Source organism: Hyperoodon ampullatus (assembly GCF_949752795.1).
Source record: "Hyperoodon ampullatus genome assembly, chromosome: 4".
Taxonomy (NCBI): Eukaryota; Metazoa; Chordata; class Mammalia; order Artiodactyla; family Ziphiidae; genus Hyperoodon; species Hyperoodon ampullatus.
Window position 1 is genome coordinate 123,626,553 of NC_136917.1, and position 13,416 is coordinate 123,639,968.

A 13,416-nucleotide genomic window follows, 5' to 3' on the forward strand; every position below is an offset into this window, starting at 1 on the left:
AAGCTCAAAATGGATTAAAGACCTAAATGTAAGGCCAGAAACTATCAAACTCCTAGAGGAAAACATAGGTAGAACACTCTATGACATAAATCACAGCAAGATCCTTTTGGACCCACCTCCTAGAGAAATGGAAATAAAAACAAAGATAAACAAATGGGACCTAATGAAACTTTAAAGCTTTTGCACAGCAAAGGAAACCATAAACAAGACCAAAAGACAACCCTCAGAATGGGAGAAAATATTTGCAAATGAAGCAACTGACAAAGGATTAATCTCCAAAATTTATAAACAGCTCATGCAGCTCAATAGCAAAAAAACAAACAACCCAATCCAAAAATGGGCAGAAGACTTAAATAGGCATTTCTCCAAAGAAGATATACAGACTGCCAACAAACACATGAAAGAATGCTCAACATCATTAATCATTAGAGAAATGCAAATCAAAACTACAATGAGATATCATCTCACACCAGTCAGAATGGCCATCATCAAGAAAGCTAGAAACAATAAATGCTGGAGAGGGTGTGGAGAAAAGGGAACACTCTTGCACTGCTGGTGGGAATGTGAATTGGTACAGCCACTATGGAGAACAGTATGGAGGTTCCTTAAAAAACTAAAAATAGAACTACCATATGACCCAGCAATCCCACTACTAGGCATATACCCTGAGAAAACCATAATTCAAAAAGAGACATGTACCAAAATGTTCATTGCAGCTCTATTCACAATAGCCCGGAGCTGGAAACAACCTAAGTGTCCATCATCGGATGAATGGATAAAGAAGATGTGGCACATATATACAATGGAATATTACTCAGCCATAAAAAGAAACGAAACTGAGCTATTTGTAATGAGGTGGATAGACCTAGAGTCTGTCATACAGAGTGAAGTAAGTCAGAAAGAGAAAGACAAATACCGTATGCTAACACATATATATGGAATTAAAAAAAAAAAAAAAATGTCATGAAGAACCTAGGGGTAAAACGGGAATAAAGACACAGACCTACTTGAGAATGGACTTGAGGATATGGGGAAGGGGAAGGGTAAGCTGTGACAAAGGGAAAGAGAGGCATGGACATATATACACTACCAAACGTAAGGTAGATAGATAGTGGGAAGCAGCCGCAGAGCACAGGGAGATCAGCTCGGTGCTTTGTGACCGCCTGGAGGGGTGGGATGGGGAGGGTGGGAGGGAGGGAGATGCATGAGGTAAGGGATGTGGGAACAGATGTATATGTATGACTGATTCACTTTGTTATAAAGCAGAAACTAATAAAAAAAAAAAAACTATAATAGAATAAGTATTATATAATCTCATATTTGTTAAAAAATGTGTCTCTACACGGGAAAGATTTTGGAAGCTATTAATAATTGGTTCTTCTAGATGGGTGGATTGTGTATATTTTCTTTTGCTTATCAATATTTTCTAAGTTTTCTACAAGGAACATGCATTGCTCTCATAATTTCACAAACCAAGTTGCTTTTTTTTAATTGAAAGGGTAAACTAGGGCTATTATAGCTATAATTTGGACTAAGTACTGTTAAATCACTTCTCTCATTTTTTTTTTTTTTTTTTTTTGCGATACGCGGGCCTCTCCCGTTGCGGAGCACAGGCTCCGGACGCGCAGGCCCATTGGCCATGGCTCACGGGCCCGGCCGCTCCATGGCATGTGGGATCTTCCCAGACCGGGTCACGAACCCGTGTCCCCTGCATCGGCAGGTGGACTCTCAACCACTGCGCCACCAAGGAAGCCCACTTCTCTCAGTTTTTTGACCATGCCATCCATCCCTTACTCCATAATGTACATCAGATTTTGCTTGGCTCACATGCTCTGCAATCTAGCCTCTAGGAGGGGAAATTCTTCTGGTTTAATCGTTATGGCAATAAGAGTTGAAAGAAATCTTCTTTGTCATTTAATCTAGTCATTTTCATTTTACAAAATAAGGAATTCGGGGGCTTCCCTGATGGCGCAGTGGTTGAGAGTCCGCCTGACGATGCAGGGGACACGGGTTCGTGCCCTGGTCCGGGAAGATCCCACATGCCGTGGAGTGGCCAGGCCCGTGAGCCATGGCCACTGAGCCTGCGCATCCGGAGCCTGTGCTCTGCAACGGGAGAGGCCACAACAGTGAGAGGCCCGCGTACCACAAAAAAAAAAAAAAAAAAAGGAATTCAGGAGAAATCCGAGAAATTGGGTGCTTTAATTAAGGTCACAAGGTTAGTTGAACAGCAACTACAATTCAATCTTCAGATCCCCAGTCTACTTATTCCCAAGAAATTGGCTAAATACCCTCATCAATGATCCTGGCTGCAAAGCTGGCTTTGGGAAACGAGTATATAGCAACTATAACAACAGGAAAACCCAAGAGAAATCATAAGGCAGTTGAGTAAAAACCTAGTTACTCATATAACACTAAAATGAATTCCCAAGTGTCAAAGGAAACAGGAAAACAATCAGGAGTACATAGAGGGCCTTCCATGTGGTCGGTCAAGTACTGACTCCTTTAGGAAGATACAGACGACGAAACAGAGATTCTGCGATTAAGTCACTCACAAGAACCATGGGTGGATGACTACTACTACTGTAGAGTATGTTGATTAACTGCAATATATGCCCTTAAGTAACAAAATAGTTAATATATTTATGGTAGATTGCTAGCTTCTGAAAAAGTAATAATTGTACGGCTTTTTACATTTATTTTCTTCCATGCATAAACAAAGAATATGCATAACACATACCGGTGGTTCTCAAAATGTGGTCTGCAATCCTATGGGGAGTGGTTCTTGAGACCATTTCAAGGAGTATGTGAGGTTGAAAGTATTTCATAAAAATACTAAGACATTTATTTACCTTTTTCACTTGGTTGACGTCTGCACTGATGGTGAAAAGCAATGGTAGATAAAATTGTTGGCCCCTTAGAACAAATCCAGGCAATGGCACCAAACTGTCCTAGTAGTGGTTATATTCTTCACTGTCACTACTTCATGCTAAAAATAATGTAAATTTCACTTTAGAATGTCCTTGATGAGATAGTAAAAATTATTAATTTTATTAAATCTCAACCATTAAATATATGTGTGGCAAAGTAGGCATAAAGTGCACTGGCTGAATACCTGAGTACAATGGTTGTCCAGAGGATTTGGTTGTGCAAATTAAAGCACTTGTGCAATTGACTGAATTGTGAACTGAAATAGCTGCTTTTCTCATGGAACACCATTTATACTTGAAAAAATGACTGACAGACAAACTATGGTTACTCAGACTTAAGTGTTTCGCAGAAATCCTCTCAAAAATGTAACATAGTAAGGCTGTCACTTCAAGGAAAACAACTGATAGTATTTGTTACCGATGATAAAATTTCAGCTTTCAAATGAAAATTAGAATTTTGAAAAATTGTATCTGCCACCATGAGCTTGCCAGCTTTCTAGTATTTGAAGCCTTTTATGATGGGATGATGATATTAAGGAATATGATTATTTGATAATGTAAAATATGTCAACATTAGGAAGCTATATATAACACAGTGAGCCACTATTTGCCAAATGAATAGTGTTTGATATTACAAAATCATGCATAGGTAAGAGACTCATTCCAAGTGTAAGACAGACCTATGGATTTTAACGTAACAGTAAGAAAAAGTACGTTGATAGTTTCATATTTCACATTGCAACCATTCTTAAAAAAACTACCCCTTGTCAAACTTTGATGTGATATCAAAGAATACCCATGATTATCTAAAAAGTCTATTAAAATTAAAATACTTTTCTTTTTCCAACTACATATGACAGGTGGGATTTTCTTCATCTTCTTAAACCAAAACAAACCAGTGCAACAGAATAAACACGTTAGCAGATGTAAGAATCCAGCTACCTCCTATTAAGTCACATTTGTTTTGTAAAAACGCAAAACAATGCCACTCCTAGGATGGTTCTTATTTAAAAATAAATAAATAAATAAAACAAGTGTTGATGAAGATGTGGAAAAACTGGAACTCTTGTACTTTGCCAATAGAGTGTAAAATGGTACAGCTGCTGTGGAGAAGAGTAAGGTGGTTCCTCAAAGATTAAACAAAGAATTATCATGTGATCCAGTAATCCCCCTTTTAGGGACCTATCCCAGAGAATTGAAATTAGAGACTTAAACAGAAATGTGCATGCCAATGATCACAGCAGCATTACTCAAAGTAGCCAAAAGGTGGAAACAACCCAAAGTCCATGGATGAATGAGTGGACAAATAAAATGTGGTATATCCATACAACAGAATACTACTCAGCCTTAAAAAAGAAGGAAATTCTGACACATGCTACAACACAGATGAAGCTTAAAGACATTATGCTAAGTGAAATAAGCCAGTCGCAGAAGAACAGATATTGTAAGATTCCCCTAGTATGAAGTACCTAAAATAGCTGAATTCAAAGAGACAGAAAGAATAGTGGTTACCAGGTACTGGAAGAGGGGATAATGAGGAGTTTCAGTTTGGGATGATGAAAAAGTTCTGGAGATGGATAGTGGTAATGATTACATAACAATGTGAATGTACTTATTGCCACTGAATTGTGCACTTAAAAATGATTAAATCGGTAAATTTTATGTATATTTTACCACAATTAAAAATAAAAACCCAAAGGAAAAAAATCCACAATAGCACTCTTCTCACTGATTTTTTTGGAGATGTTTTGGAAAATAGTTATTTTTTGTTAAAAAGTTTATGCATGTAATGAATTTATTACTGTTTTAAAAATAAACTAATAGATACTTTAAAAATCTCCCTGGTTTCATTTCTAATATGGTAAATATGGAAAGATATAACCCACATAAACGGAAGTTCTTAGGTCCTCAGTAATTTTTGAGTGGTAAAGAGGTCCTGAGACCAAAAAGTTTGAGAACTACTGTCATATATGAAATTTATTCTCTCTTCTCACACCTGCGTTATAAGGAGATATATATTTCTTCATTTGTTGGTATAGCTTCATTTGAGAGCTATACCACTTGCAGCCTGCAGACTAAAAGAACAGCCTGAAATATGGTCAAAATCATCACATTATCTCTTTATGATCACTACTGTCCCCAGATGCGCCAAAACTATAAGGACTGAGTAGCCTAAAGCTCCACACAGATGAGTGGCAACGTACAACAGAAAACTGTTAAAAAGCTTACAGGCTGATTGCTAGGTTCTAAAGTGGTTTTATAAGGATCTAGCAAGAAACACATATTTCCCTTTTTCTGTTGGTTCTTCATTCAGATTTTCAGTTCAAAGCTAGATTTGGGAATGCGGGTAGTAGTGGCATTGTTTCTGAAAACCATTCCATCCAGCGCATCCGTGCAAAGAATTTAATTCTCTCACCATCTTGCTACTGGTCTATGGCACAGGGGTGTGGCGAGGGCGTTAAGGAAGCAGTCCAAAACAGCAGCTGGGGCTGCACCAAACCGTGTCCAAGCAATAATTTCCTCCATTTGGGGCCAAGTCAATTAGCCCCGGCCAGAGGCCGAATATTTTATGGGAAGTAAATAAAAAGGAAATTAGAAAGCATGGACGGAAATAAGCAGCAAAAGCATAGCGGCTGCATCTTGTGCGAGTTTGTTAAACGATGTGTATGCTAACGAGGTGCATGAGGGGTAAATGAGAATTGTTATTCGAGTCTACAGCTGCTGGCACTGTTAACGACAGGTCTGCAGTTCTGGATGGGGACGAAAGTCAAATGATTTTCTTATCCCGACCATCTTTCTGCATTCGTTTTGGCCTGGGCCTGGGACCAGTCTCACTGCTTGCAGCTGAGGCAGTCCCAAACAAAGGGGAATGGACGCCCTCTCAAGGGAGCGGATGAAGAAAAGGTGGCCCCAAGTTCCCGCGCCAGGTGTCCCTCGGGGTAGACCATGCGGACTGTGGGGAGGGAGGGTTCCAGGAGCGTCGGAGGGGTGCTGTCTGGAAAGGCTGGGCGGAGGCGCCTGGCAGTGACGGGGCAGAAGACCCCGCTCCGCCCAAGGTCAAGGTTAACCCGCGCACGGGAGGTACCTGTGGAGGCTTCGCACAGCCGAAAAGCACTGAGCTATCATGGGAGCGCCGAAAGGCGACGGCGGCTGAGGGCGCGCTGTCCTCCGGTTTGGGGGTGAGGGATTCGGGACGCCGGGAAGCCGCGCGGCGGCCTAGCAGACGACACAAGAGCGGCGGCGGCTGCGAGCTCCGCCCGAACCCTCCCACGTGCGGCAGCCCCAAGCCGGCGCCCACTTCAGCCCCGCCCCGGCCCCGGCCCCGGCCCCGGCCCCGCCCCGGTCTGCGCCCTGCCCCGCCCCGCCCCGCGCCCGCTCCACGTCCCGCCCTGTGCGTCTTGCACCGCCCCGGGGGCGGTTCTGGCGAGGCTCCTCAGCCGGGTTGAAGCGCACAGCCGGGTGGGCTGAGGGGCGGCGGCGGTCTGGGAGCCGGGGAAGTTTGGGCCACCGGTCGCAGTGCTGCGCTTCGAAGCCAGGCTCAAGCCCGGAGAATCAGGGGGCGGCGGACCGACTTACCGACGCCCTCGGGCCCGCTGCCACCGTCTCGCGTCCTCTTCCCTGGTAAGGGGCTTCTGTATGGGAGGGGTCCATCTCCCGCCGCCCCAGACCGGGCCTGCACCGCGCACCCGCAGCAAACCCCGTCAGGGCCAAGGCGAGGCCTGGGTACCGAAGGGAGGGAGATGGAGGTCAATATGCTCTGTGGAGAGGAAGGGGGAGAAGCCCGGAGGAGGTTGCCCTTCTCCATTTCCCCTCGCACCCCCGCTCCCCTCCCCCCCCCATTCTTTTTTCACCCTTCTGCCCTGGGGCCTTATTTAGTACTTGCAACCCCGTGGCCTATTGGCTGGGCTTGCTTTTAAAATAAGCACACAAATAATAAACGTCCTAGTGGTGGGTACCACACCCTGGCTTTGAATTAGGGAACCTGGGGAGCAGATGGATGATTGGATTTAGTGGAAATAAGCCATTAATGCATGATGGCCCTGCGCCACTGTTTGGATGCGATAGTATTCCATGTGAATGAACATGACCCAGAGCTTCCAGTTTGTCCACGAGAGCACAGCTACTGCAGAGAGCATTGGTCGGTTTGTAGTATCCATCGACTTAGGCAATGATTTTCTGACATGTCTTGATTAAATAGAAATGCCATTTTTTATTAAAAATGACACTCAATGGCTGAACAACCTTTCCCTAATATATTTCATCACATAACTGTCTCCACCTACAAAAGTAGGTGGAGTGTAAATTGTGCATACATTTGAAAAAAATCTCATGAAACAGAGGAAAATACTCAGCGTGGATCAGCTTCTGAGTCAGCAGTATGAAATCTCCCTCAACTTAGTACTAAAGCCTCTGCATCTATACCCCTGTCCTTTTCTGGATCTGTACCATATAAACTGTTAAGATACAGTGAACTATTCAGTGAGATCCTAAGCTATGTTGTACATGTTTTGAGAAAGATTTTACTTTTGCAAGTTTTAACATAACCTAATATTACTGGGTGTAAATGAAAATGTCATACATTAGCATATCTATACTTTGTGCTCTCTTGACTCTTTAAAAAGAAAGGAGTGAAGATAATACAGGCTTTTTACTTTTAATGTAATTTATGACCCTTGTGACTTATAATCTTCACTGATTCTTTAAAATTACTTATTTCAGTGTTTTCCTTTTTCTTATCAAGGAAAAGTGTTTAAACTTTAAAAATGTCATCCATCAAGCACCTAGTTTATGCAGTTATTCGTTTCTTACGGGAACAAAGTCAGATGGATGCTTATACTTCAGATGAGCAAGAAAGTTTGGAAGGTAGGTACCTGTTCTCTATGTTCATTTGTGTTATAATTATAAATAAAGATTAAAATAGCTATAAGCTTGACTTTATGATCTGTTGTATCAAAATCAGAACATTTTGTAGATTTTTCAAGGAGAGAGACCTTACAATAAGGTTACGGTGTTTTCATTCTCTGAGGCTTGTTTTGTTTTTTACAATGAACAACAAGAGGACTATTGTTTTTTATTTATTTTTAAAATTATTTTATTTTATTTATTTTTGGCTGCATTGGGTCTTGGTTGCTGCACGTGGGCTTTTGGCGAGTGGGGGCTACTCTTCGTTGCTGTGTGCGGGCTTCTCATTGCGGTGGCTTCTCTTGTTGTGGAGCACGGGCACTAGGGCACGCAGGCTTCAGTAGTTGTGGCTTGTGGGCTCAGTAATTGTGGCTTGCGGGCTCCAGAGCACAGGCTCAGCAGTTGTGGCACACGGGCTTAGTTGCTCCGTCGCATGTGGGATCTTCCTGGACCAGGGTTCGAACCTGTTTCCCCTGCATTGGCAGGTGGATTCTTAACCACTGCGCCACCAGGGACGCCCAACTATTGTTTATTTATTGAACAACTATTATGTGTCAGAACTATGCTATTTATATTGTAGGGAAATTTTTCTCCACAGTAACTGTTAAGTTAGTTATTATCCGCATTCAACAGATAAGTAAATGAAAGCAGATAAAGTAATATAACACAGCTAATATGTGACAAAGCTGAGATTTAAATCCTGGTTCTTACTTTGAAGATCTTGTTGTCTCTTCCTAATAGGAAAGCATCCAGTTTAGAGTCAATATATGAAAACACCTTAGTCATCATAAAAGCACTATGCAAGTCTAATAATTATATCACTATTAAGCTCTGATAACTTCCTCTTGGGGGACTTGAAATAAGAGGATTTCACCCTTGTCTATGTTAGCTTTAAATATTAGATTCAGTAATCTGTAAAGTTGAGCAGAACTTGGATGATGGCATCACATGTTTCCTTGACACCGTCTTTTCTGCTTCATGTTTATGCATTAGAAAATTTAAATTCACTTTAGCCATAACAAGATAGAATTCTGTAGCTGGGCTTGTGGAGGTTCAATGAGCCCAGCTTCCTTGTGGCCTAAAGATTTAATTATTGCAATGAGACAGTACATTTGAGAGAATTTAATAAAAGTACAATTTGCATTGCCCATCTCGAGCTGTTTCTCGTCTAAAGGGGACACATCTATTAATTTCAACAAGTACTTCCCTTGTGAATATGCTTTTAGGAAGTTGGGATGAAAATTGGGCATTTGCTCTAAATCTGCTTGCAATCTGGTGAGATTATCTTTCCAGGTGGCAGTGAGAGGAGCTGGTGACACACAGTTGGAGATTACGATCAGTCCATTAGGGTCTTTTTGTCCTCCTCAATTGTTAGACTATGTGAAGATAAAGGCGACTGGTTATCTAAGGAAAATGTTGTTTATGGTGCTCTGTAGCAAACAGATAAATGGAATCATTGAATAAAAGATGTTTTTTTTCTCATCAAAGGCAGTATAATACTTTTAAGGGCCAGAAAGAAAACTGAGAGTTTTTTAAAAACCAAGATGTTGTGTCCTATTTTTAGGATGGTATTTGGCCAAAACTATGTGCCTTCAGCTGTGTGTTATATATGGCAGTCAGAAGTGGTGCCAATTGTTTTTGATCAACCCCTATTTTTGACTCTGTGAGTCTAATTTAATTGAACATGAAATCATGTGGAAATGTCTGCCCACCTTCTAGACGTTTAAAAAAGCCCTAGGAGGACTTCCCTGGTGGCGCAGTGGTTAAGAATCTGCCTGCCAGTGCAGGGGACACAGGTTCGAGCCCTGGTCCAGGAAGATCCCAGATGCCGAGGAGCAGCTAAGCCTGTGTGCCACAACTACTGAGCCTGCACTCTAGAGCCTGCGCGCCACAACTACTGAGCCCATGTGCCACAACTACTGAAGCCCGCATGCCCTAGTGCCCGTACTCCGCAACAAGAGAAGCTACCGCAATGAGAAGCCTGTGCACCGCAAGGAAGACTAGTCCCCGCTCGTTGCAACTAGAGAAAGCCTGCATGCAGCAATGAGGATCCAACACAGCCAAAAGTAAATAAATAAATAAATAAATAATAAAATAAAAAAGCCCTAGGAGAGGAGCCTAAGTTCTCATACCAGCTTTACCACTATAGTGAAGCTGATGAGCCTTGTCATCAGGTTATGTCACTCACTCCTAATTATTGTCATCTGCTGACATCTGCTTCATGTTTTGACTATCGTGGCTCCTGCGCACTGTCTCTCTGGCAGTACTCCTGTCTTAATTCTTGGCCATTGTAATACATTCATACATGATTCTTCCAGTTCTCTCCCACTTGGTTCCTTGACCTTCTGTACTCCAGTGACCTCAACCACTTTCACTTGCTTGGTCATACCCTAGACCAGTGGTTCTCAATTTGGGGCAATTTTTTATTATCTGGAGGTATTTTGGTTGTTACGACTGGGGGGCTGGTATTACTGACATCTAGTTGGTAGAGGCCGTGGATGCTGCTAAAGATACTACAAATGCTCAGGACAGTCCTGAACAGTAAAGAATTGTCTAGTCCAAAATGTCAGTAGTTGCTGAGGTTGAGAAACTCTTCCCTAGACCTTGTTATTGTTATCCTCCATAATCTCTATCTTAAACATTTCACTTCTGCTGCCTGTCTTTCCAGCTCACTCCCTATAGAATCTCTACCCCAACAATTCTTTGACCTACCAATACCTCCAAGCTACTGATCCCTTACCTTTTCACACCTCTCTTCTTACCCAGCTTGAATTCCATTGTTGATTATTATAATCACGCTGGTGTATATGGCTCCCTTTCTTGTAAAACCCAACCTTGTTTGAATCCAGCTCTCCACCTACTCCATGCCCATATCCATGTGACTTTGTATAGATGGAATGAAACACCCAGCTTTACTGACTAGTCCCACTTTGAGTTCATGATCATGAGCCTCAAGTGGACCTTTAATGCTGCCCTCTGTTCCAAGTTCATTCATATTTTTGCTCTCTAGATGAGCACTTTAACACTTTCTCATGCCTTCTCAAAACCCCAAACCTCCTCCCCCGTACTCACTTTTTGTTGATGACCTTGGTTCTTACTCCATCAAGAAAATTGAAGTAATAAGAAAACAACTTCCACAGACTCTCTCTGCCCCATCTACCCACCTACCAGCATCTATACTCACATACTCTGCCTGTCTGCCTAACTATTACCATATACTATGGATTAAATATTTGTGTCCTCCCAAAATTCGTATGTTGAAACCTAATGCCCAGTGTGATGGTATTCAGAGGTGGGGTCCTCATGACTTGGATTAGTGCCCTTATGAAGGAGACCCCAGAGAGCTCCCTCACTCCTTCTACCATGTGAGGACACAGCAAGAAGGTGCTGTCTGTGAACCAGAAAGCAGGTCCTCACCAAATGTTGAGTCTGCTGGCACCTTGATCTTACACTTCCCAGTCTCCAGAACTATCAGCCACCCAGTCAATGGTATTCTGTCATAGAAGCCCAGGCTAAGATACCATAGATGAACTATCCATTGTCCTTTCTAACTGAAACCCCTCTACTTGCAGACTGGATTCCATCCTGTCTCACCTACTCCAGGCTCTCACTCTAGTTATTTTACCCTCCTTGTCTTACATGAGCAAATTTTCAATCTCTTCTAGATCATTTCCATCAGAATATAAACTTTCTCCCTTCTTAAAAATTCAAAAACAGCAATTAATTACTCTTGCCATACTACTACTTACCCCTCCCCCCACTGAAATATTGCCAGCTTTTTTTGTCTCTCTTTTGCTGGAAAGCTCTTTGAAAGAATTGTCCATACTTGCTTTTTGCAATTCCTCTCCTTGTCCTTCCTTCCTTCCTAATATTTATTTATTTATTTATTTTTGGCTGCGTCGTGTCTTAGTTGCAGCATGCGGGATCTTTTGTTGTGGCACGCGGGCTTTTCTCTAGTTGTGGCATGTGGGCTCCAGAGCTTGTGGGCTCTGTAGTTGTGGCACATGGGCTCAGTAGTTGCGGTGCGTAGGCTTAGTTGCCCTGCGGCATGTGGCATCTTAGTTCCCCAACCAGGGATCAAACCCACATCCCCTGCATTAGAAAGCAGATTCTTAACCACTGGACCACCAAGGGAAGTCCCATCTCCTACTCTTTCTTAAGCACTCCATATAGGCCTTTGCCTCCATCTCTCCACTCATACTGTTCTCATCAAGGTCATCAGCAATTTCTGTGTTAGGTAGTTCAATGGTCAGTTTTCAGTCTTCATCTGACTTATTAGCTGCCTCTGATAAAGTTGATGATGGTTCCCTCATCCCTCTCCCCCCATATACTTTATTCACTTGGCTTCCAGGATACCTCATACTCTCTTGGTTTTCTTCTAATCTCATTGTTTGCTCTTTCTCTGTTTCCTTTGCTTGTTCCTCTTGTTTTCCCTCACCTGGAATATCCAGGGTCCAGTGCTTGATCTTCTTCTCTTCATTATCTGCACTCACTTTTTTGATGATACAGTTCAGCTTCTTGGCCTTAAATATTCTTTTTTATATGCTCATATCTCTCAAATGTATATGCTGATATCTCTCAAATGTATACCCTCAGGTCAGACCTTTCTTCTGAACTCCAGACTTCTATATCTAACTGCCTACTAGCTATCTCCACTTATATGTCTAACAGGCATCTCAAGTTGAACACTTCCAAAACTGAACTCCTGATCCTCCCACCCAAAATCTGTTCTATTCCACAACTTCCCTAACTCAGTTGATGACAACTCCATCTTTTCAGTTGCTCTGGCCAAAAGTTTTGTTATCATTCTGGACTCTTGTCTTTCTCTTAGACTCTGCATCTAACTGTTCAATAAATCTTGTTGGCTGTGACTTCAAAGGATATCTTGACTTTTTCCCACTTCCACTGATATTACCCCTGGATAGAACTAAGTATTTATTTTACTGTGATGGCCTCTAACTGGTCTCTGTGCTTCTATAATTGCTGCTTCATTGACTTTTCTAAACGCAGCCACCAGTGATCCTTTAAAACAGACTGTGTCAGATTCCATCATTTTTCCACTCAAAATCTTGCGGTGACTCTTCATGTTACTCAGTCATTGTTTAAAGGATCTATATAATTTGGACTTCTGTGATGTGTTGTTTACAGACTCCTCCTCTTTCTCATTTGACTTTAGTCAAATTAGCTTCCTCACTCTGAATGCACCAAATGAAATGCACCAAATGCTCTTTCCTAAAGGCTTTTGCTCCAGTTGTTTTCTCTGCCTGGAATGTTCTTCCCCCAGATAACGGTAATATCCCTATCTCCTTCAAGTCCTCTTTTCTGAATGAGTCCTTCCCTGAGCATGCCATTAAATCTGCAGCCTGTGTCCCTGCTCTGCTTCCCACGCTCCCATCCTCTTCAGCCTGTTCTACTTTGTATAGTTTATTGTTTACGGTCTGCCTCTCCATCCCCCACTGCAATGGCAGCCCCAAACAGTCAGGAATCTCTTCTGTTTTATTCACTGTTATATACAAAGCTCCTAGAAAAGTGCCAGACACATGATAGGTGCTCAATAAATATTTGTTCAATTGAATTGATGAATTGA

The 13,416-nt window shown here is 42.1% G+C and overlaps 2 protein-coding genes across 2 annotated transcripts in view; one reads left to right on the forward strand and one right to left on the reverse strand.

Moving 5' to 3' along the window:
• The window catches only part of NLN (neurolysin), a gene marked incomplete at its 5' end in the record, with an annotated part of 94,186 nt that extends 88,133 nt beyond the window's left edge, over nucleotides 1-6,053 (reverse strand). Inside the window, one exon of the mRNA XM_079702896.1 lies at nucleotides 6,013-6,053. Coding sequence (XP_079559022.1) covers nucleotides 6,013-6,053 — 41 coding nt within the window. The remainder of the gene's footprint in view (nucleotides 1-6,012) is intronic.
• A 1,637-nt stretch (nucleotides 6,054-7,690) lies between these two features.
• Nucleotides 7,691-13,416, forward strand: part of SGTB (small glutamine rich tetratricopeptide repeat co-chaperone beta) — a gene marked incomplete at both ends in the record, with an annotated part of 44,632 nt that continues 38,906 nt past the window's right edge. Inside the window, one exon of the mRNA XM_079703657.1 lies at nucleotides 7,691-7,790. Coding sequence (XP_079559783.1) covers nucleotides 7,691-7,790 — 100 coding nt within the window. The remainder of the gene's footprint in view (nucleotides 7,791-13,416) is intronic.